Below are 23,001 nucleotides of genomic sequence, written 5' to 3' on the forward strand. Positions count from 1 at the left end.
ACATACCCGGAATTACTTGCTGAGCATCTGACTATGCTCCTTTACCTCACATGCGGGACACTACAGAGACCTTGCAAGAAGTTGGCTGGTGAAGTGGTTTCCCCGTGTCAAGAGATTGTTGTGGCACCCTTGTTTACCTGTGGTCTGCTCTTCGAAGGGTGGGTTACTTGTCAGCTTAGTGAGCATTGGTCAAGAACACGAAGTTTCAAGTTAGTGATAGAACATCAAAGGTTAAAAAAGCTTCAACTTTTTATATAATCGTTAGCATATGCATATATCATCCATCATAGGCCCAAGAAACATCCGACTGTATGATACTCTGGAAGAGGGGTGTTACATAATTAGACTAAGCAGTCATGTAAAGAGGTGGTTATTATTTTGGACAGTACTTTCTTCTTCCCCTTAAATGACACGGAAATCGTTTAAGCGCTTTTTAAGTGCCTGTTAAACCAAGTGCAGCTGATCTCTCCAACGCCTAAGATGTCGTTCCCTTCCTTAGCTACCACCAGCTGGTACCGCATCCAAAACTTTCTGAACTGGAGCGATATTCGCCGTCGCCAACGCGTAAAGGTCCATAAACTCTCCACAGAATCCTTCTCTGGTCCAAGTTTCTATCTCATACAATAGGATAGGCATTATGCGTGACTTATAAAGTGTTTGTTTTGTTCACCGAGGGAAACATTTTTCTACTGAATTGCCTACTTAGTCCGAAGTAGGGTATTTTGGCGGAGTACCTTCATAAGCTAAGCAATATATGTGAGGTATGTCGGAGTCAATTCTTAGGAAGTAAGAGTTCAACCTGCTGCAGTAATTAGAACGTGTTTATACCAAAGTAACGCGAGTTTTACGAAGAGCACATAAACCTCAGCTGCACTGTTTTCGCGAGTGCATCTTTGCTCTTTTCGCCTTCAAAGATAGCAGGCTGTGATATTAGCCGTAAGCATTATTTCATCATTTATACGAAACCTGTGCTACGGTAACATCTGTCACACATTCGTCTCCCTTGCTTTCCCTTCCTCTCTTCATTGCTACCACCATAGTCGAATTTATTTAATAAAGTTCACGCGAAGTGAGTCCTTTTACCCGTGAGGACAACCATCTAAAATCTCACTATTTATAATGATTATTTACTTCATACATACATATGTATGTATGCACCTACCTATGCATTAGTGTATGTGTTCTTGTGATACAAAAAATATATTTAATTAATTTTGTTGAAAATATTTTTATAGAGAATCCACACAATAACTCGCGTAATGCACATTTATCAAAATATTGATTCACATTTCTCGCAGGGCCGTGCCACATTAGAGTTGACCATAGTCACGACTATGGTGCTAAACCTAGTAATGTACAAAGGAGGATGCTTCCCGCCAGCTAAGTGCATCCAAGCGCGCACAAATCTCTACCCACAAACCCTTCTAAAAAAATAAAAATTTATTTAAGAACAAAAATGAAGAGCTAAGGCCAAGAGGATCCAAAAAATCTACAGACGATCGCCATTCCTGATTACTAATTTGAACGCTTTTGTCTGGCTGTTAGCCAGCAGAACTGTTAGCGGCAGAAGCATCGTTTTTTTTTTCGTTTTGATTTTATTGGCGCAATAAAGCGTACAAGAACGGGAGATGAAGGAATACAGTACTAATTAAACATAAATATGAAAATACAAATAAAATGCACAAACGCCATGCCTTTCTCATTCCTTGCAGAAACTGGTTGTTGAGATTTTATGCACTTATTGCCTACACTTTTACTACAACGCGTACCAGTCTTCTGAAGCCTGATTCTTTACTTGGCACACAAGTATTTTCCCGCATTCAGTTCTCACATTATGTCACCATGAAATTAATGTGCCCACTTTGGATAAGTTATCGGCTGGCAGCACTTTACAAGCCGCAAACATTTAAATGCTGTGCTACGCGCTTTCCGAGTTCGTGTGTTGAGTCTTTCGTTGTAATCGTGCAATTTCCATAGAATTCAGTATGACAAAAGAGAGAAGGTAGCTCTATTTTTATATTTTGGTCAACATATTACTAACCACCTAAGGTTTTTATAGATTTTGACACCTCATCTCATCATACCTTCTCGAGAAATACGACAGATTGGCATTGCCTTATTCGAAGTTAGAATTTCCGAAGGGGTAAAGGACAGAAGTATTAAACAATTTTATCCATTTTGACTATTATTGGGGCTATTACTTAATTATTCTTTAACGTACACCTGATTAAAAATTACTTTTAGGGGTATTCCCTACTATGAAAAATAATTAAAATTAAAATTAAAAGCTTATTTATTTAAACTTATTTTTTATTCAAATTAGATATGAGCTAATCACAATATTTAGTAATGAAAAACAAACACTAACGGAAATCGACGAACACGCAAAACACTTATCTTAATTATGCCTTCGAATGTGCGTAGTCAATTGAAGTCTTCATCTTATTTTTTGAACACACCTCGTATGCATGTTTCATGGCATTGTGATACATCTGGCAAAATATATATAGTGTTTTTTTTTTTTTAATTTAGTAGAATCGGATAAATAATACAAAAACAAAACAAATATTAGGCATTGACACTTTACTCTGGGCACGTATATGTCCCTTTTTGCCACATTTAAAACACACAATTTTGTATCGACTTTTGGACTTGGCCAAAAACACCTTTTCATCAGGAGTTGAACACTTTTCATTTTGGCGTATTTCGCTTTCCAAAATTTTTGACACCAACGCATCGAATTTCGGCAAGGTATCCCGACTTTCAATAGCCACTACAAAACTTTCCATCTCATCAGGGAGACTACAGAGAAGCAAAATTGAGATGAAATCGTCTGGCACCACAATTCCTATTTCTCTAAGATCCTCAACAATTGAACGAAACTCATTTACACGCGCTGCGAACTTGTCTTGCATGGAAATTTTGAAATGTATTAACTTTTTAAACAGAGCAAACTTACGCGCGGCACTATCTGTGCAATAAATTGAGTTTAGGACCCGCCACGCTTCCTTTGAAGTTGCACAACTTTTTACGTGTATTAATTCGCTAGATTTTACGCACAATGTAGTTGTTGCCAATACTTTCTGGTCACTTTTTACTCAGAGAGCCCTTGCAATCTCTTCGTCCGGCTTTTCGCCAACCACATATTCCCACAAATCTAATGTTACTAACAGGCTTTTTACCTGTACCGACCACGTCGCATAATTGTCCTGGGAAAGTTTTTCAATATTTGCGATTGCACTCATTTTTCCGTATCAACGCGATACCCAAAAAAGAAACAAAATCAATTGCCCACGTGATCTGGACCCATAACCTATGTAAGGGTATTTTACCTTTATATAACCGAAAAAGAAAACGCACGTTTCCACTGCTCGATTGCTTTATTTCAACTAACTGTACATATTAAAACTAAGAATAACGGCTGAACCAAAATGTACATGGCCAACTATGATTCTTACAATTCACGGCTTGCTATGATTCTTACAATCATTGTTTGCTGTGATTCTTATAATCATGGGTTGCTCTTGATTCTTACAATACTAAATAGGCCATCATATATAAGGGATATAAGTGGCTTAAAATTGAAGGGTAACCAGCATTTATATTAGAATTAATACATACATCTGCCGTGAAAAAGCTCCTGATAAAAAATATCAGCCGTTCGGAATCGGCTTGAAACTACAGGACCCTCCATTTGTGGAACAACATCAAGACGCACCCCACAAATAGGAGGAGCAGCTCGGCCAAGCACCCGAAAAGGGTATGCGCGCTAATTATATGTATATACATATATATAATACATACATTTTACATAAACTTGATTCATTAATGAAATTTTGATATCAACCCTAGAAAAAAACTGTAAAAATCTAAAAGTATATATGTAAATTAATATTGGGTAGTCGAAAAAGTCTTTTCGTATTCTAATCAAACTTCAACTCATTTTTTGACGTGATAACGTCTTATAATTCGATTTAACAGGCTGCACGCACGGAAAAATGTGTCGTTACCTTGCTCATTAGTGTTACCTTGCTCTTTAGTGTTACCTTGCTCATATGTGGTTACCTTGCTCATTAGTGTTACCTTGCTCTTTAGTGTTACCTTGCTCTTTAGTGTTACCTTGCTCATTAGTGTTACCTTGCTCTTTAGTGTTACCTTGCTCATTAGTGTTACCTTGCTCTTTAGTGTTACCTTGCTCATTAGGTAGGTTTGTTTGTAATGAAGAGGCTCAAAAACTACTGGACCGATTTTAAAAATTCTTTCACCATTCGAAAGCTACATCCTCCACGAGTAACATGGATTATATTTTATTTTGGAAATAGGGCTCGAGATATAGGTCAAAACGTCGATCCGGGTAACCTTCGGATGTGTATGTACAATATGGGTATCAAATGGAAGCTGTTGGTGAATGCTTTATGATATGTTATGTTATGTTATGTTATGTTATGTTATGTTATGTTATGTTATGTTATGTTATGTTATGTTATGTTATGTTATGTTATGTTATGTTATGTTATGTTATGTTATGTTATGTTATGTTATGTTATGTTATGTTATGTTGTGTTATGTTATGTTATGTTGTGTTGTGTTATGTTATGTTATGTTGTGTTGTGTTGTGTTATGTTATGTTATGTTATGTTATGTTATGTTATGTTATGTTATGTTATGTTATGTTATGTTATGTTATGTTATGTTATGTTATGTTATGTTATGTTATGTTATGTTATGTTATGTTATGTTATGTTATGTTATGTTATGTTATGTTATGTTATGTTATGTTATGTTATGTTATGTTATGTTATGTTATGTTATGTTATGTTATGTTATGTTATGTTATGTTATGTTATGTTATGTTATGTTATGTTATGTTATGTTATGTTATGTTATGTTATGTTATGTTATGTTATGTTATGTTATGTTATGTTATGTTATGTTATGTTATGTTATGTTATGTTATGTTATGTATTGTTATATTATGTTATGTTAATGTTAACTCATTCTCTATATCCATAAAAATATCTATCAAACAAATAAAATTAAAATTTTCTTTTGAAAAATGCAACCATTCAATCAGTATTTTCTTATGACGTTATCACGTTAAACTATCGTCAGTAAACCGACTTTACAGACAACCTCTTTTATTTATATTTATAACGAACTTTATTAAACCAAATATGTACCATTTGGGTCGACCACCTTTTGCCATTTTTCTTCTAGAGCCATTATTCCATCAGTGTAAAACTTTTGTGGTTTCTCGGCGAAAAACTGCGACAAGTAATTTTCACAGGCTTCTCTTGAAGCCAACTTTACTCCATTAAGGGAGTTCTGCATTGACCGAAACAAATGGTAGTCCGGGTGGTGCAAGGTCAGGGCTATATTGTGGATGCATCAAAACTTCCCAGCCGAGCTCTCCCAGTTTTTGCCGAGTCCACAAATATGTGTGTGCCCTAGCGTTGTCCTGATGGAAGACGACGCCCTTTCTGCTGATCAGTTTTGGCTGTTTTTTTCGATTGCTTGCTTCAATCTCATCAGTTGTGGACAGTAAAGTGTAGAATCAATCGTTTGAGTAGGCTGGAGCAGCTCATAGTGGATGATTCCTTTCCAATCCCACCAAACACACAGCATAACCTTTCGAGGCGTCAATCCTGGCTTTGCAACCATTTGTTGAGCCTCACCACCCTTGCACCATGATCTTTTTCGCACATTATTGTCGTATTCGATCTACTTTTCGTCTCCTGTTACCATTCGCTTCAGAAATGGTTCCATTTCATTTCGTTTCAGCAAAGAATCGCAGATGTTAATTAGGTCCATTAAATTTTTCACAGACAATTCATGTGGTACCCAAACATCGAGCTTCTTTTTGCAACCATCCTTTTTTAAATAGTTCAAAACCGTTTGATGATGAATGTTCAGTGCCTTGGCGATGTCATGACAGCCTATGAGACGGTCCTGGTCAATCTTTTCCATAATTTCATCGACTTTTTCAACGATAGGTCGACCGGAGCGAGGTGCATCTTTCACATCGAAATTTCCAGAACGGAAGCGAGCGAACCGCTGTTATGCTACACGAACTGATACAGAATCGTCTCCGTAAACTTCACAAATTTCATTGGTGGCTTGCGTGGCATTCTTCGCTTTTTTATACAAAAATTTCAAAATACAGCGAATTTCTTCATTATTATTTACACTCATTTTTGAACAGCTATAACTTTTTTTCAACTTCACCGAATTTAATTTTTTTTTTGGTTAAATGAAGCTTAAAATGTCACCTTTCTAACACCATATGATATGAAACAATGTGATTGGTAGCACTGGAGACAGATGACTCCAACGACATCTATTGACAAAATGCGAAAAGACTTTTTCGACTACCCAATAGAACAAGATTCTATTTTACCTCTTTAAATTCGGCTAGCCTCTTGAAGCTTTCGGGCCAAACAATTTATATTGACTTATTATTCATATTTTTTTATTAAGAGCTTTTTCATGGCAGAAATACACCCGGAGGTATGCCATTGAATTAACAAAAATTTACTTCATAACAAATAATAATAATAGTAGCGAAATTACCGTTTTCTTGTATGAGGGTTCCATTCCTTTTTTGTATAAATATCATGGCATCCATAAATATTTCTTCGTAACCCTGTTTCACACACATTGTTCATTATTGCTTTCCTACCTAATTTGCCTATGTTTTAATGAAAAAAATAAAAATTTTTGACTAAAATGTTTGTTTTAAGTCAAATAGAAAAAGTTCTAAAAAATGTCAACAAAATTATTAGTGATTTTTAATTGTACTTTGTTAGCCTCTCATACTGGTCCTAACTTCCAATTTTCAACCAACTTGCATCGCCCATCTTGGCGTTCATTTCACGCTTGTATTTCTGTCCATCAACATCGACGCAAAAATGTATTGGCTTTTGTCAGGCCCTCTACCATTCAAGGCAAGAACAGATCAAACTCCAACAATTGGCAAAATAATATGAAACGCAACAATGAAGAGCGCAAAACTATACCGAAGTTAGTATATTTGCATAATCCCTGGAAATATTTTTTGACGAAATTCAATTTGTGGAAATTACGTCTGCTTTGGGATCGCCAGTTTAAAGAACAGGAATTCCTTCACGGATCAAAGCAGGTAATAAATACTTTAAGCCGTTTAAGTACTAATACATTAACTGCTTTGAATATTTTGAAATAATAATAATTAAATTATAATACACAAGCAATGGATTGTTGTGGCAACCACGCTTAACACTAAACCTACCGGTATTTTACGTATTCCTATTCCTACCAAAGTGGGTCAAATGACCCGTCTTTAAAATATTATATATATTATTAAGATCACATATATTTCTCGGTAAAACAATTAGCAAGAGAAGAGTAAATCTTGAAAAATACATTCGATGTATTTTTTAATAAAAGTCGTGAAAGCAAAGGACGATTTAATAATGCTATTTCTAAAAACTTTTGACAAAAAGTTTAAAATGGGTCATTTGACCCGTCCATGGTAGGTTTAGTGTAAATATCACCGTAATTGCATACAGATTTGCCAAAAAAAAAAACTCTAAATGTTACTGAAGTCGTAGTCTTTGGCTGAACAGAAGTAATACCGGGTGTCCAGTTGCAGAATTTAGTTTTAAGTTTAAAGTCTCCCAAACGGCTGAGCGGAGTTCGGGGGGGGGGTTATTTAGTGAAGGTGTCGCAGGCGACGGGTGAAAAACCTGCGTTCACAACCGAAGCGTTATTCAAGGCCAATGATTTGTGTGCAACTATTCGTCGTAAATTTCGTTCACGTTACAATATTCGACGTTTAACTGATGTTTTAGGTAAAGATTTGATTCGTTCGTAAGTGGGCAGATTTCGAGCAACCAGTTCGCTGGCAAACATCCCACGGCCGGGCCCAGCCGGGCATCGAGGGCAAATGAAAATAGTGAAGTCGACGCTTTAAGTTTAACGATAATCAGCGTCAGTCCATGCGCAAGAGAGCGATTGCCCTGGAACTTCCAAAAACGGAATATGAATATGAAATATTGGGAAAGAATCTTAGAACGGATTATGCACAATTCAAATCATGCACGAATACGATTTGCGTAAAAGTTTCTGCGAGATAATGTCCCAGCCATTTCGTACGGTAAACACTATCTTTTGAAGTGAGGAAGCGCATTTTCGCTCAAATGGATTGGCGTTATTGGTTACCTAAATGACAGTACCCACTACTAAAACATGAACAGCCACTTCACAGTCCCAAAGTGACAGTTTGGTGTGCATTGGCAAGCATTGAAATGATTAAACCATATTTTTTTTTTTGAAAATTGTCGAGAGAAAGCAATTTCTGTACGCATTCTGAACGATTATTTCCTGCCAATAATAAGAGAACATCGTTTCTTTATCACACTCCCATGGTTCCAGCAAAATAACGTTACGCCGAATACGGCCAGAGGGACCATGGCGATACTGGGTGATTTCTTCCCTAACAAACTGATTAGCCCTTTCGGTGGCATACTCTGGTTACCCAGCTCTCCCGATCTTACCACGATGGACTTTTTTCTGTGGGAGTACCTTAAAAGTAAAGTCGATGAAACAAATCCAGCAGCCATCTTAGTACTAAAAGAAAATCTCGTTCTCGAGGTTAATGACATCCCGGCATCACCTCTCCAGCGGGTGGCACTGAAAACGGAGGCCAGATTCCAAGGGCATATCGGATGTAACGGTAAACATTGAGAGCAAATCGTTAAACAAATAAAAATAGAGTTCCCACTTGTATTCTTTGTCATAGTTATTGATATAAACTTTATCATTAGTAATTATTTTTAATTCCGCTTTTAATTGTGCCACCGCACATCCTGTATGTGTGTACGTATGGATCACAACACATGTACTGTATGTGCATATTTCTAAGTAGTTTCGGTAGCGTAGCGTTCCTTGTCTATGGGCAAACGATTTCCTATAACTCCTTACAATTAAGTCCTGGGTGTTTAGTCTTCCAGTCTATATTCCATCTCTTCACTTACATGGACTTGTTGGTTAACCTCGTGCGAGTATCCGCGGTTAGAGATTTCTCGACTTTTCTGTTCTACCAGATGAAGATTAAGATGTGATTAGCTTCTTTAAATAATTTGAAAATTTAACGGGTTAAAGCATTTAAATTTTGTTTACATCATGACCTCTTCGTCAACTGAAGCGGCCTTCTGCTCACAATTGGTTTAAGTTGAAAATCTCTGCACGCGACCAGTTTTTTGACAAAGTCTTAAATTTATTGGATGACGCGATTTTAAGTCGCCGAACTGCGATCTAGCCCGATGGGCTAAGTTTATATCAGAAACAGTGGCCAGGCCCTGACGGGATTTTTCCCAAGATGTTACAGGAAACTCTTGATAACATTCTGCCATGGCTAATGGAAATTTTCAAAGTGTCTAAGCCTAGGTTGTATTCCAAATAGCTGGACACCTGTTAGAATCATCTTCATACCTAAGGTAGGCAGAAGGGGGCATGAAACAGCGAAGGACTTTAGGCCAATTAGTCTGTCGTCCTTCGTACTAAAAACATTTCAACGGCTTTTAGACATACGCATTAGAAGCTCGCTGGAGAGCTCCAGTAAATCAATTGCACAACATGCTTACCTCAAAGGCAAATCGACGCAGACAGCGCTTCACGAGGTAATCCGAACAATGGAGGTGTCTCTAGCAAGCAAACAGTACACCATGGCAGCTTTTCTTGACATAGAAGGCGCATTTAATAACGTTAGCACTGATGCTATCCAACGGGCGTTAATCCTGGAAACCAGGATATTTAGAGCTAATATGGGCAATATCCACATAACAAAAAAGTCCACAGGGGCACTCCACAGGGGGGAGTATTATCTCCACTCCTCTGATTATGTGTTATTAGTAAAATCTTAACAAAACTTAATGGAGGAGGGGTAAAAGTGGTCGCGTACGCTGATTATGTGGTGTTAATGGCATCAGGACTGTGTCCTAATACGATCAGTGGGATCATTCAAAGGCCACTAAGCGAGCTTAACTCTTGGGCGTTTTGTAGCATTCTATTTACGACCAGATATAAGGTACCAATTTTTACTCTACCAAACATTAACGTACAAACCCTCTCACTTTCACCCAGTGCAAAGTACTTAGGGGTAATTCTGGACTCCAAACTTAGCTGGAAATTAAACATTGAAGAACGGGTAAAGAAAGCAGAAATCGCTTTATATGCCTGTAAACGTATGCTGGGAAGAAGATGGGGTTCTCAACCCAAGTACACATTATGGTTGTATAAGGCGGTTATACGACCAATTTTAACGTATGGCTCGGTAGTTTGGTGGAAAGCTCTAGAGAGAGAATACAACATCAAATTACTTAGCAGAATACAAAGATCAACCTGTGCAATAACAGTCGGTGCAATCAGACCATGTCCTAGGGAGGCCCTGAACGCGCTGACACACGTTATTCCGGTAGAACTACATATCAAGAAGATGGCAACAATGAATGCATTTAGGTTAAATGAAGCGGGTCGCTGGAAGGAAAAAGCTCATGGCCATGCTAGTCTATTACTGCGACAAACTCAGTATACCTCGAAGAAGACTGACTACATCGTCCCAACGGTGACGATCAGCAGAAATTTTGTCAATCTCTTTCCATCTCGGAAAGAATGGAATAAGGGATTCTCACTAAACAAGTTCGACACTACATTCTGTACAGATGGCAGTAAAATGGATTGTGGTGTTGGAGCTGGTATATATTCTCATAGACTTAAAATTGAAAGATCTGTGAGTCTCCCTAATGCTTGCAGTGTCTTTCAGACTCAAGTACTGGCAATTGGGGAAACTTGTAGGCTACTAATCGCTATTCTTTCGGATAGCCAAGCTGCAATCCAGGCACTGGGTTCAGCTACAACAACCTCTAATGTGGTGGAGCAAAGCAGGAATAGCCTCACCACCTTGAGCGAAAACCATAAGGTTACCTTTGTCTGGGTCCCGGGACATAGGAGCATCGAAGGTAATGAAAAAGCAGATGAACTGGCAAGAAGGGGATCTGCCATGAATAACGCTCTTGCAGAATCGGTATTCCCACCATTAGGTGCAGTCAAGAATACAATTTCCCTAAAATACCTTCGAATCGCAGATTGTAGATGGAGAGACCAGACGAAATGCAAAATTAGCAGAACGTTATGGCCCACCTCCAACCTTAAGCAATCGTGAACATGAAAAGACGGGACGCCTGGAGACGAACGGCAGTCATAACTGGCTTTTGGTCTGTGGGAGAACAAGCAGCCGAAATGGGCATCCCTCACAACACATACTGTCACAGTTGTAAACAACTGGAGAAAAAGGAAACAATCTTCCATTTCCTCTGCGAAAACCCTGCCCTATGGAAAGACAGAATGTTAACCCTGGGTAAACCGTTGTTCGAGAGTCTGGAACAGCTGTCTGGCTTAGATGCCAACAACCTGATAAGAATCCTGATACAAAATAAATTAAATAGCGATTTTGCTTATCTTTCTTCCTCCATCACACAATTTGTTCATGTCGGGTTTTCACAGTTTTTCGCGAAGGCAACGTCAAAATTTTAATTGCTCGTACGCCTGTATGTAATATCTATTTTACCTCCTCCTCCTCCTCCTTGCTTTTGTACGCCCATGATCCGAAAATGTATAATACTGACACAAGTTATTCTGACTCTGTCGACTTTCCCACGGATAGCGAAAACATTGCGCCTTCTCCGGTATACCTAAATGTTTAATAAAGTATGGTTAAACTGTTTTATAATTAACTAAGTTGATATCATTCCGCAAGCAACGTTTCATAATAGTTAACACCCTGTGACAGAGAGTCTCCAACACTGGTTGTTGCCCTAGTTTACATCCCACATATCTCCAGTTATGAGTCACCATCGTTAGTCATTACACAAACCAAAGAGGTGAGTTTACACACACACACACACACGCACGCTCACTCACAATGGCAAGGCATTCAAGCCAGTTCACCTCAACGCCTATACTTCACAGCTCAACTGCAACTTTTATACTCGGATGCAGTTGTACGAGTATTGTATTGGGTATTATAATTTGAAAATTTTAACTAAATTTTATTAAGTCATTAATTTAGCATTTCAGACTCTGAAAATAAAAGAGTTAGTTAGTACTATTTTTAATTTTTTTGTTCGGCAATTGTTCGTTATTATTGATTTTTAATTTCGGGTTACAACGTGTTTCATATGAGAAGTCTAATATTACCCGAATAAAATTTGGCAAATCAATCAGCAAAATACACTAAGACACTTAATGTTTCCCCCTGTCTTCAATGGCATAGTTCCATGCTCGAACTCGTAAATAGGAGAATTTCCGATTGGTCCATTTTTGAAAAAGTGTATTTTTAAAAAGTTTCCTATATAAATATTTTAGAGAGCTTCACGGTTTTCGATGCGAATAAATATTTGAACAATAGCAAATAATTATCTATTAAACTTCGCGATATTACATAAAAAATGTAAAATGTTCTCACCAGAGTATCTTAAGTTCCTAATAAATTTTCTTTCTGTCTGCTCTTTAGGCTGCCATTGTGATCACGGATATTATACGCACTCAGAATGCAGAAAAAATTAACAAATTTACGACACCTGTTGGTTTTCAACAAATTACACGTGATATGCTGCTCTCCAGAAATGACACACGGCTGAAATTGGTGAGATTCGAAATGGAGCACTTACGCAGAGCGATACCAATGAAGGTGTCGATACGAAAAAATTTCGGTAAAAACAAAAAACAAAAAAAAAAAAAAAAATCTGTTGTTGGCAATTTTGACGAATTTTTGCTTTCACCAGAGTTTGTTGGGGGTTTGGGGTATGGCCACCAGCCCAGAGCTGTATGGAAGCTCAACTGGTGGTAGTCTTGGCTACGACATCTGGCTGAAATCTGACTTAATTCTGGTGCCACGGGGAACAGAAGTTCTTGGAGTTTACTACGACCTGTTGATGAGGACGGCCCCTCGGGGAGTATCGTGGTTGTTGTAATCTAACACCCAAACGCGGGTAAAGCCTTTTTGGCTCGATGTGGAGTTTCATTGCAACCGGATGCCGTACCCAAAGAGCGACAGAAGTTTAGATAGGTTTCGAGCCACACCAAGCTAGTGTGTCCATTCCACAATACCAATTGGCACCGTACATGCTTTTAGCGTTTTGGGGCGCTAATCAACGCTGTGATTTGATCCCCTGTCCTTTTGAGCACCTTAGGGTAAGGCCAATGTCGGCAGGTGCCCACGTAAATTACACCGGATGTTTACGAGAGTTTTGGACAGACTCGTAACATTTTCTCAAAGTCAGTCATAGTCGTTTCCATCTTTCAGCAAAGATGAGCGAAAATTAAGATAATAAGTGGTAGGAAAATAAAAATGCTGGCAGTGTTGCAACTTTTGTGTTTCAAAACGCACTGAAAATTGGAAAAAAAAGTTATGCTAATCATAAATAGAATATTTTTTTTCATAACAATTTGTGTTTAAGCGAAGTAGAAAAAAAAACTTGTAATGTATTATGATTCAAAAGTAAAAGGTTTGCCCAGTCAGCAGCTTTCTCGTTCGCTCTTAACAAATCGGCTCCCGTAGCAAGACACTCCGATGCGAAGTCTAGAGATTTTGAGTAAAAGTGGATAAAAAGTAAAATTTGAAAGAGAATATTTCATTCTCAAAATGGTGTGCTTACGAACAACAACTCGCTCAAGAGTTCGTATCTGTATATCCAGAACTATTATGATATGAAATACATCCAGGCATACTGCTCATGTCAGAACATCGTAGAGTCATTCGGGCAATGGGTGCGAGAAGTGGACTTTTTGACCATCCGAAACATATGCATTTGGTGCGTTTAGCAATATGTAATTAATCACAGTGCGCAATACCACATGTTTTGCTACCCATGGTAACGTACAACTGATGAAACCAAGTGGCTTGTGTTTTTTTGCATTCTAATTTTCGAAAAGCAATAAGTTGACAACTACGCATCCTGAGCACTGATTTTCCACAAGCCTCACATTAAAATATGTTATTTACATTCAACTTCATATTTCATGGTTATACATACATATACATATGTATGTATGTGTATATGTTTATATAAATGTTGTACTAGCTGACCCGGCGAACTTTGTTCCGCCCTAGAGGCAATAAAAAAACAGATTTTTGATTTTATTAAGGGGGTATTCTAGTCTAGAGGCCCGAATTTCGATCATTTTTTGACGATGAATAATAAAAAAGCTATTGCTATTTTTACGATACATTTTTTTATCATTTATTTATTCATATATTAGGAGCACACAAAATAAATTTGAAAAAAAAAAAAATGAATTTTCATGGAGTTATGCGTCTTTGAAGTGGAAGGGGGGAAAAAAAGGCACTGTCCCCGTCGTCACGATTTCTACTCTTGTGGTCATCTGAAAAAAAAAAATACAAAGTTTTAATTAATATGAATGTCATTGTCGTATGAACCATAAAATGGCGGCTACTCAAAAAATTGAGGTCGATTTTTCTCTTATTTTTAAGTTTTCTCGAATTGTTTACACATATTAAAAAATTGAAATTTCCAGTTTTTCGAGCTTCATACGATAGAGATATATTTAAGGAATATTCATGACAAATTTCACGCAAATCGGTTGATTAGAACTTGAGATATCGTGCCGACTGTATCGAAAGAAGTAGTTTCGAGAAAAACACGTTTAAAGTTCGCCGACCGCCCAAACTAGTCCAGCTGTCGCGTCACTAAAATAGTTGTAGCTTCGAAAATAATTCGAATTTTGAAAAATCCTTTTAGGGAGATATTTTTGAATAGTTAAACTATCAAATTTTGAAAAAAAAAATTTTTTCGATTTTTTCAAATTTCTAGACTAGAATACCCCCTTAAGTTGATTTTTTTATTAATCAAGTATTTCAATGAAGCTTTAATAGATTGCACTCTTCAGTTAAGCACCTTCTGATACACGACAGTTTTTGTTTTATTATCAGGTGCAAGAACAAACAACGCAAATGGTTTTCCGACTCGTTAACATGCCACATATAGTTGACCATGTGAGAAACATTGATTTTCTAGATTCAGACCATAAACTTTCAAGGATTGGCCTTGTGATTTGTTCATGGCATGACCATGCGAATGCAAGACGGATCGGAAATTGAAGTCTTTTAAACTCTAACGGAAGATCGGTTGGGATCATCGGGATCCTCAGAATGAGAACTTCTTCCCCTTCGAATTTTCCTTTGAGTATCGTCGCATAAATCACATTGTTCATCAATTTATTTACCACCAAACGCATACCGTTGCAAAGTTTTGGTGGGCTTATGTTTCGAAGCATGATTACTACGGAGCCAACTTTTAGGCGTAAATTGTGCGGTGGTAAGCCAGGCACATCCAAGGAAATTCAATTGGCTTCATCTTCATTTGCTACACAGTCAATGGATTTAAATGAATGCAGTGTTCCAATGATATCATTTTGAATTATGTAGTTTAGGTCATCTACATCTTTATTCTTAGCCGCTAAAATTGCTCGCTCACTCAACCATTCATTATTTTTGTAGTTATTAATGATGTTTGGGAATACTTTATTGATAAGTTCGTCTTTCGATGAGACAAAGTTACAGACCTTCTGAGGAAATGAAATCAATCCGCTCGATTCGTCGACAGGTACTCGACCATTACCGATAGTCAGTAATTGCTCAGAGAAATCTTCAGTAGATGTGTCATTAAGTAATGCAACTGTCATGTTTGTTATCAGCTGAAGTTTCTTCACATAGCGCCATAGATTCGATGATTTGAGGCAAGCGTTTATTTTGCCAGCAGCCGTTGATCTTGGAATTACTGGCAGTGTTTGGCGGAAGTCGCCATACAGTAAAATCATTGCGCCTCCAAAAAAGTCAATAATGGCAATTTCTCTCTTCCACTAAGGCAGCACAATCCGGGCGTCTCTCCGGAAAACTTCAATGCGCCACAACACTCGCAAACAACGTTCATTGGCCCAATGCAAACGCTAGGATGCAAGCAGTACTGCAATCATATCGAAACGCTGCTCGATTCAAATCAGTACTTGATAATTCTCTTCTTGTGTGTCGAAAATGATCTCTGTTATTCGCTCGACAATTTCGCATTACCAACCCAGCCGTTTCACGGGCTGCCTCGCTTTGCTCTTGTGATTGAGAAGCACGAAGTCGAGCCATACTAACGCGGCGCTCTTCACGGGCAATACCTTGCGCTTCTTCAGTCGTTTCATTCGCAATGTTTCGTATCCTTTTTGCATTACGACTTTGTCGGGAAATATTCGATCGTCTTGGTCGCGGCATTGATAATCATGATTCAATGAGAATACAAATTACTGCGATTATATATTTCTGACAAAATTTATATTATCTAATTTTCTACTTAGCCATAGACAAAATTACGTTTAGCTGCCATTTGCGTTTTGTTATTCGATATCAGATGCGTTTTTGTTATACCACATTTTATAGTGACTTCACGGAAATGCGTTCGAATGGGATAAAAAGTATCCTATGTCCGTCTCCTGGTTCTAAGCTACCTCTCCACCAATTTTCAGCAAATCGGTTCAGCCGTTCTCGAGTTATAAATAGTGTAACTAACATGACTTTCTTTTATATATAATATATAGGTGTATATATTTACCGTTCGCAGTTTGTTTCCATTTAAGTAAAAAGCGCTTGTTAGCTACTATTTTTACAAAAAGGGATTTTATTTTTCCACTTTCTTCTTAGGGGGGACCGCTCCTCCAGCACTTTAAAATGTTTGATCTTTTTTTTTGCTATAAAATTTCATTTAGAATCTAAAGAATATCTTTTCAATGTTTTCCGCCCTTTCAAATATAACTCAAAAAGTAATCAAGATATCAACTTAAAATTTTACAGCGATATTCTTAAACGTATTGGACTTTGCATGCAACTTAAATATTGCATTAATTATCCCTAAAAATATTGTTTCGATTAATTTGTTTGTAAAAAAAAATGTGAAAAATTCTGTATTTTTCTTTCTTTTTCGTTAAAAACTGATAAGTGCAAAGCGGAATAGCTTATTTTAATAAAAAAAATTTGTGTGGCTGATTTCAGTTGATAACAAGAGGCTGTACATTTCACGGCGCAAATTAAAGAAGCCACGTTTGAGCAGTTGTAGAGCCGCCATTTTTTGTTTTGTTTTAAAAACATGTCTGTATATTCATTTAAGCATGAATATTAATATGCAATTTATTTTAAGATAATGAATACTGTTTTTATTATGAAAAAACTACTTTATTTTGAAAATTTGGTTACAAGTGAATCATTAAAAGTATTGCCTATCGCTGGCTACTACTTTTGCCCATCTTTCTGGTAGATCTCGTATACCGTCGCGGTAAAACTGTTCATTTTTGAGGCTATCCACGGGTCAAGCCGTTTTTTGATGTCTTCATATGAATGGAACTGCTGGTCAGCTAGACCATGTGCCATCGATCGGAACAGGTGATAATCAAACGACGCAATATCTGGAGATTGTGGCGGGTGGGGTAAGATTTCTCATTTCAGTGTTTCCAGGTAGGTTTTAACGGGTTTGGCAACGGGAGGCCGAGCGTTGTCATGCTGTAGAATCATTTTTGCATGCCTCTCCGCGTATTTAGACCGTTTCTAGCGCAGTGCTCGGCTCAATCGCATCAATTGAAGTCGTCGATACAGATCTCCAGTGATGGTTTCGCTTGGTTTTAATAGTTCATAATAAATAACACCAACTTGGTCCCACCAAATACATAGCATAACCTTCGCAGAGTGAATATTCAGCCGAGGCGACGACGTAGAAGCATGACTGGGCCGTCCTCATGACTTTCTTTTCTTTAAATTGCTGTAATGAGTCCATTTTTCATCATCCGTCACGATACGATTAAGAAAACCTTTCCTTTCTTGCCGCTAGAGCAGTTGTTCACAGGCGAAAAAACGATGTTCAACATCCCTTGGTTTTAATTCATAAGGAACCCAAGTCCCCTGTTTCTGAATCATTCCCAAAGCATGCAATCGCTTGGAAATGGATTGGCGGGTAACGACTTATACTGAACCAAGCTCTACTTGCGTTTGACACAGATCCTAATTGAGCAATGCCTTCAATTCAGAATCTTCGAAGGTTTTTGGCCTTCCTTCACGCGGACGGTCGTTAACATTAAAATCACCATCTTTGAAGCGACGCAACCAATCTCGGATTCTTGTTTTACTTTAAGCAGCATCTCCATAAACTTTTTGTCGCCCTCAATGTGCTTCAGCCGCCGTTTTTTTCGAATGAAAGAGGAAAATCAACACTTCCCGCAAATGACGATAATTCGGCACAAAATGAGATATTTTCACAAAACCAAAAGTGTATGATACCAAAACAAAATCACTAATGTGTCGAAGCAGTTTGTTTACCATATGTCTAAGCTTGGTTTATGACGTTTAGGTTATGTTAGAATCGAGTAGCACACACCACTGACGGCATCTATTGACTATTGACAAACAGCAGGAACTTAGTTGCTCACCAATACAAAACTACGAGCCGCAATTACTCAATGAGCCGTGTAGTCTTCATCGTTGTCGAGTATTGCCTGGCATCTTCTTCATGCTTTGAACCAGCTTTTCTGTGTAGCTCGTCGACAAACAATATGTGGAGCATTTCCTGAGAGATTGGCTACGAACTTTGTTCTTAAAAGTATTCAACGAGCTTAACTTCTGCATTTGAGTTCAGAAAAAGCACTTAAAAGGGCACAAGGCACTAAATCATTTTGTTGGCATTTTAATTTTCAAAAAGCTCCAGGAATTGTCTGAAAACTCCAAAAACAGGATTTAGAGTATATAATGAAGAGGATAGAAAAAACTAAAAACCATCAATAAGATTCAGACCGTCCTTTATTATGATTAATATTTAGCAATAAGGCTATTGGTTTTCGAGCTTACAATACAAACTGTTTCGAGTTGATTATGTGTTAATATTATTTGATATTTAATATATGTACATAAGTAAGTTTAGCTACAATACTTAAGATTAATTCTGTTTATAACATGTTAACAATATTGATATGATAGTCACTAGGTTTGCTCAGAATAGAGAGTGGGGATGAATTTTGAAAGATGGCAGAGTATGTTTGTGTAAGACTGGGGCACAAGGAAGTGGGTGACGTTTAGTGGGGAGATAATACAAAAACGACAGATTGGCTGCAGTCCTCGTTTTATGATGCAAAAAGGCCTAGTATGACTAAGCTGAATCCTTGTATATATTTGATTTTGTATCATTGTGGTTGTTGAAGGTAGCCTTAGATGAATTCCATTGGGGTTTATTTGCTTCTAACAGTGATTGTAGTTGAATCAGTCAGAGGTTGTTCGATCGGCGTCCTCATCTCCTTGACCATTTGATTATCCAGGAATCCACATAAGATTGGTTTTGTAATATTTGCGATTAGTTTATCTTTTATGCGTACTATGGCTGAATGGCATTATTTTCACCGCTTCGAATACCGATTGCTATCTATACAGCTAATTTGTTTTGGCTTCGTGTTATGGCATATATTTAATGCACAGAAAGCAATTTTGCCTCGGCATTAAAAATTGATTGAGAGGCGATTAATATTTATACTAGGCCGGGTCGATTTGTGGGGAGGCAAAAAAATCGCCCATTGCTCTGTGAAAATCATATTCTAGGGATCAAAATAAGAAACTTTGCCGAAGGAATCATACCTCTAAAACGAATTCTGATGTCCCCCAATTTGGGTCGAACGAAAAATCTCACTTTGACCCATTTAGAGTGCTCCAATCGAGTCCAAATGTATGACCGACCCAACTAACTTTGGACGGCCGATCCACCCATGCCAGTGGCACACCCCCTGGAACTCCCCTGGGGGGTTCCCCATACAATCATTTCAAAATATCACATTTTTTGGCCTTTACATGAGAAAAGAGACTCAAAAGTTCCACCTAAATTGGGGGACATCAGAATTCGTTTTAGAGGTATGCTTCCTTCGGCAAAGTTTCTTATTTTGATCCCTAGAATATGATTTTCACAGAGCAATGGGCGATTTTTTTGCCTCCCCACAAATCGACCCGAAATATATATATTATAAATACTTATATTTAAGGTGCTTCTTCTTTTTGTTAGATGTTTGGCCTCATGTTAATTTTGTGCGTCTTGATATTTTTCATCGAGTGGAGAGACCTACAGTTGTATACTCAGGTTAGCAGATGTTTTTTTATGAAGTTTTTCATGACAGAAATGCATGCGGAGGCTGCCATTGCTTTGCGAAGAGCGACCTCTATTAGAAAAAACTGTTTTCTATCATTTGGTGTTTCATACCTGATTAACTTATTATATTAACTTATTTTAACGCTCGAACTATTCTGATGGCATTGCCCTTGCTCTGGCACGCCCTTCGCTGCCAAATTAAAATCTCTCGTTGTGAAACAGTTCAGATCAGCATTTTGTCAAAATTCACTTACACTGTAATTCATTTATATGATTGATTTCTATATTATTTTTCCTTTCTCACTTTAGGACGCCGTTATTGTTTCATTGATATGCTATTTGTTGGCCTGCGAAACACCAAGGACTTTGAATCTACAGAGGAGTTGGTGGAAATTAACGAAGTGTTGCGTAAACTTGACACGGATATGCGCACACCCATGGAAGTTATGGCAGTGCCACATCGCATTGTTTTTGCTGAGATTTTTATGCGCTTTCGCCGCGACTACACACCTCCCACGGACAATCCATCGAACAATGTGCGAGACAAGGACTGGTCGGTGTCATTCTACAAAATCCTAACATTCGATGTACTGAACTATAGTCCTAAGTCATAATCAATGCAATACTAATATTATTTTCCAATACATAAAGAAATGCATTAGGCTGAGAGTTTCCAAAATTACTAATATATTTTTCGAAAATAAAGAACGAAATTGTCTATTTAAGTATTCTATGTGAGACATATGCATGCAAACACTTATCCGGGGTTCCAGGTAATAAAGGAGTCACAGTCAAGGCTTTCAACATATCTTCAATATTTTCCCGTTTGCTCATTAGCTTTATAAAATCTATATATTTTTTATTTTCTTCTAGTAATTCACGCTTTTCTTTGGTTAGAACAAGATTTTCGGTGGTGGCAAGCGCCTGACGATGCCAAAAATTGTGCATGAGCTCCATTTGCCTTAAAAGTTCCTACGAAATATATAGAAAATATATTGATAAGCTTTGTGTTCCTTTTTATTTTGGAATCTAGTAATCACACTAGTGAAAATGGTAAAATTATAAAAATTAATTCTTTACGTCAACAGACTAATTGTTTTTCGAACAAGACAAGTACTACTTTATATCTACCTCTTCGGTCATGTCCACATGCGATTCTAAATTCAGCGCTTGCAACTGGAATGCCATTTGCTCCTCGGAGATTCTCTTCTCATCCGTGGGTGCTACAACTTTTTCTGATTCTGTTTGTAATTTACGGCAATTGGCAGTGAGCGAAAGCAGCAACTCGCCATACTTCAAAAGCTTCTGGTAGTCCTATGCATTAACAAAATAATTAGAGAAATAACAAATTAGTGGCTATTGCAACATAACCACTGCTTCACAAACCTTCAGCATGCCATAGCATTCGCCAGACACAGTTTGCAACTTCTCGAATGTTGCGCGCCTATCGCGTTGGATGCTTCGTTCGATTCCCTTGCGCACCTGCATAAAATATTCCTGCTCTAGTCGTAAGTCGGTGAGTCGTCGCTGCGCCTCAATTTCACTGTGCAACAAATCGCGTTGCAGGTCGCTAAATGTGCGCGTCAGATGCAATTCTACGTCATTTAGTTTCCTCGATTCGATGACGAAATTACGCTGCCGCTCCATTAGCATATGTATGTGCTCATACTTTTTTGGATCCAACGAGGTATTCATCTGTGAGGTAATAAAGTCAATGAGCTGTTTGTGTAATGCCTTCATTTTTGCGATGACGCTGTCTCGTATTTGAAAACGTTTCTCAATCTCAGTATTCACTCTACTATCTTGTTTGTCCACAAATATATCATAGTCGGTGAGCATTTGATTTTCTACTACTAAATTTGTGGCATGCATGATATTTTCGCAATTGCTTCGAAAGCCATTTTCGATCTCTTTTCGGGAGTTTAGTTCTTCCTGGAAATCTTCAATAACTTGCTGTGCCTCTGTCTCATAAAGTTGCTTAGAAACTTCAATTAAGGTGTGGTAACAAACTTTTTGGGAGAAAGTTCATTTTTAAGTAATACTTGCAGCTTTCAGGTTGTATATGTGTGTTAAGCTTACTAATGGTAAAATCCAGCACCTGTAGATGACGCTCGAAATTTCTTTTGTGCATCTCTTGTGTGGAGTCAATGTCTGCCAAAAGACTTTGAATTTTTTCATCTTTTCGTTGCATCACACGTTGGGCTTTCGTCTGCCACTCCTAGGCAAGAGGAACAAGGAAAAGGAATTGAAGTTGAAGCTTTTTTCGAGTTACTCTGACACTTGAAATTCTATACATACCAGTACTTCTGTTTTTAGTTCTTCTATTTTGATCGTCTGGCATATTTCTTCCCAATCCTCTTTGCCTCTTCTTGCAGATCGCTTGGATAATTCGAGCTCCCGTTTTAAATGTTGCTAAATTTAAAGTTTCATTTATTACCCATGTATAAATTTATTTCCTTCAAAATCTGCCGTCTGCGATACATACAGTTAACTGTAATTTCTTAAACTCGATCTCTTTTTTCAATCTTAACTCTTTCTTTTCAGCTTTGGTTAACTTCTTCTTCTTCTTTTTGGGTGGAGCTTCCTGCGGTTGTGACAACTCAGCTTCAATATTAGCCAGGTAATTGTCATCAAGTACCGTTACCCGGGGGCCTTCTGGACCAATTTCCATGTTAGGTTTATATAGTTTTTGCAAATACTCGTTAGGTTGGATAAGTAAGAAATAATTAAAAAATTGAGAAATATTTTTATACGAAATCTGTGACAAATGTTGTATGAACAATGAAAAATTTTC

The 23,001-nt window shown here is 37.7% G+C and overlaps 2 protein-coding genes across 2 annotated transcripts; one reads left to right on the forward strand and one right to left on the reverse strand.

Moving 5' to 3' along the window:
- Window positions 1–6,706: 6,706 nt before the first annotated feature.
- LOC128861751 (uncharacterized) lies at window positions 6,707–20,917 on the forward strand. Its single transcript, XM_054100128.1, has 3 exons — window positions 6,707–7,138; window positions 12,551–12,749; window positions 20,517–20,917. Exons 1-3 carry the CDS (start codon window positions 6,764–6,766, stop codon window positions 20,819–20,821), a joined length of 879 nt encoding a protein of 292 aa, XP_053956103.1. The 5' UTR covers window positions 6,707–6,763; the 3' UTR covers window positions 20,822–20,917.
- Window positions 20,872–23,001, reverse strand: LOC128861750 (protein BCAP). The gene is made up of 6 exons (XM_054100127.1): window positions 22,693–23,001; window positions 22,506–22,619; window positions 22,287–22,425; window positions 21,594–22,216; window positions 21,339–21,521; window positions 20,872–21,179 (listed from the first exon to the last, which is right to left on the reverse strand). Exons 1-6 carry the CDS (start codon window positions 22,876–22,878, stop codon window positions 20,925–20,927), a joined length of 1,500 nt encoding a protein of 499 aa, XP_053956102.1. The 5' UTR covers window positions 22,879–23,001; the 3' UTR covers window positions 20,872–20,924.

Source organism: Anastrepha ludens, chromosome 4, assembly GCF_028408465.1.
Source record: "Anastrepha ludens isolate Willacy chromosome 4, idAnaLude1.1, whole genome shotgun sequence".
NCBI classification, from domain to species: domain Eukaryota; kingdom Metazoa; phylum Arthropoda; class Insecta; order Diptera; family Tephritidae; genus Anastrepha; species Anastrepha ludens.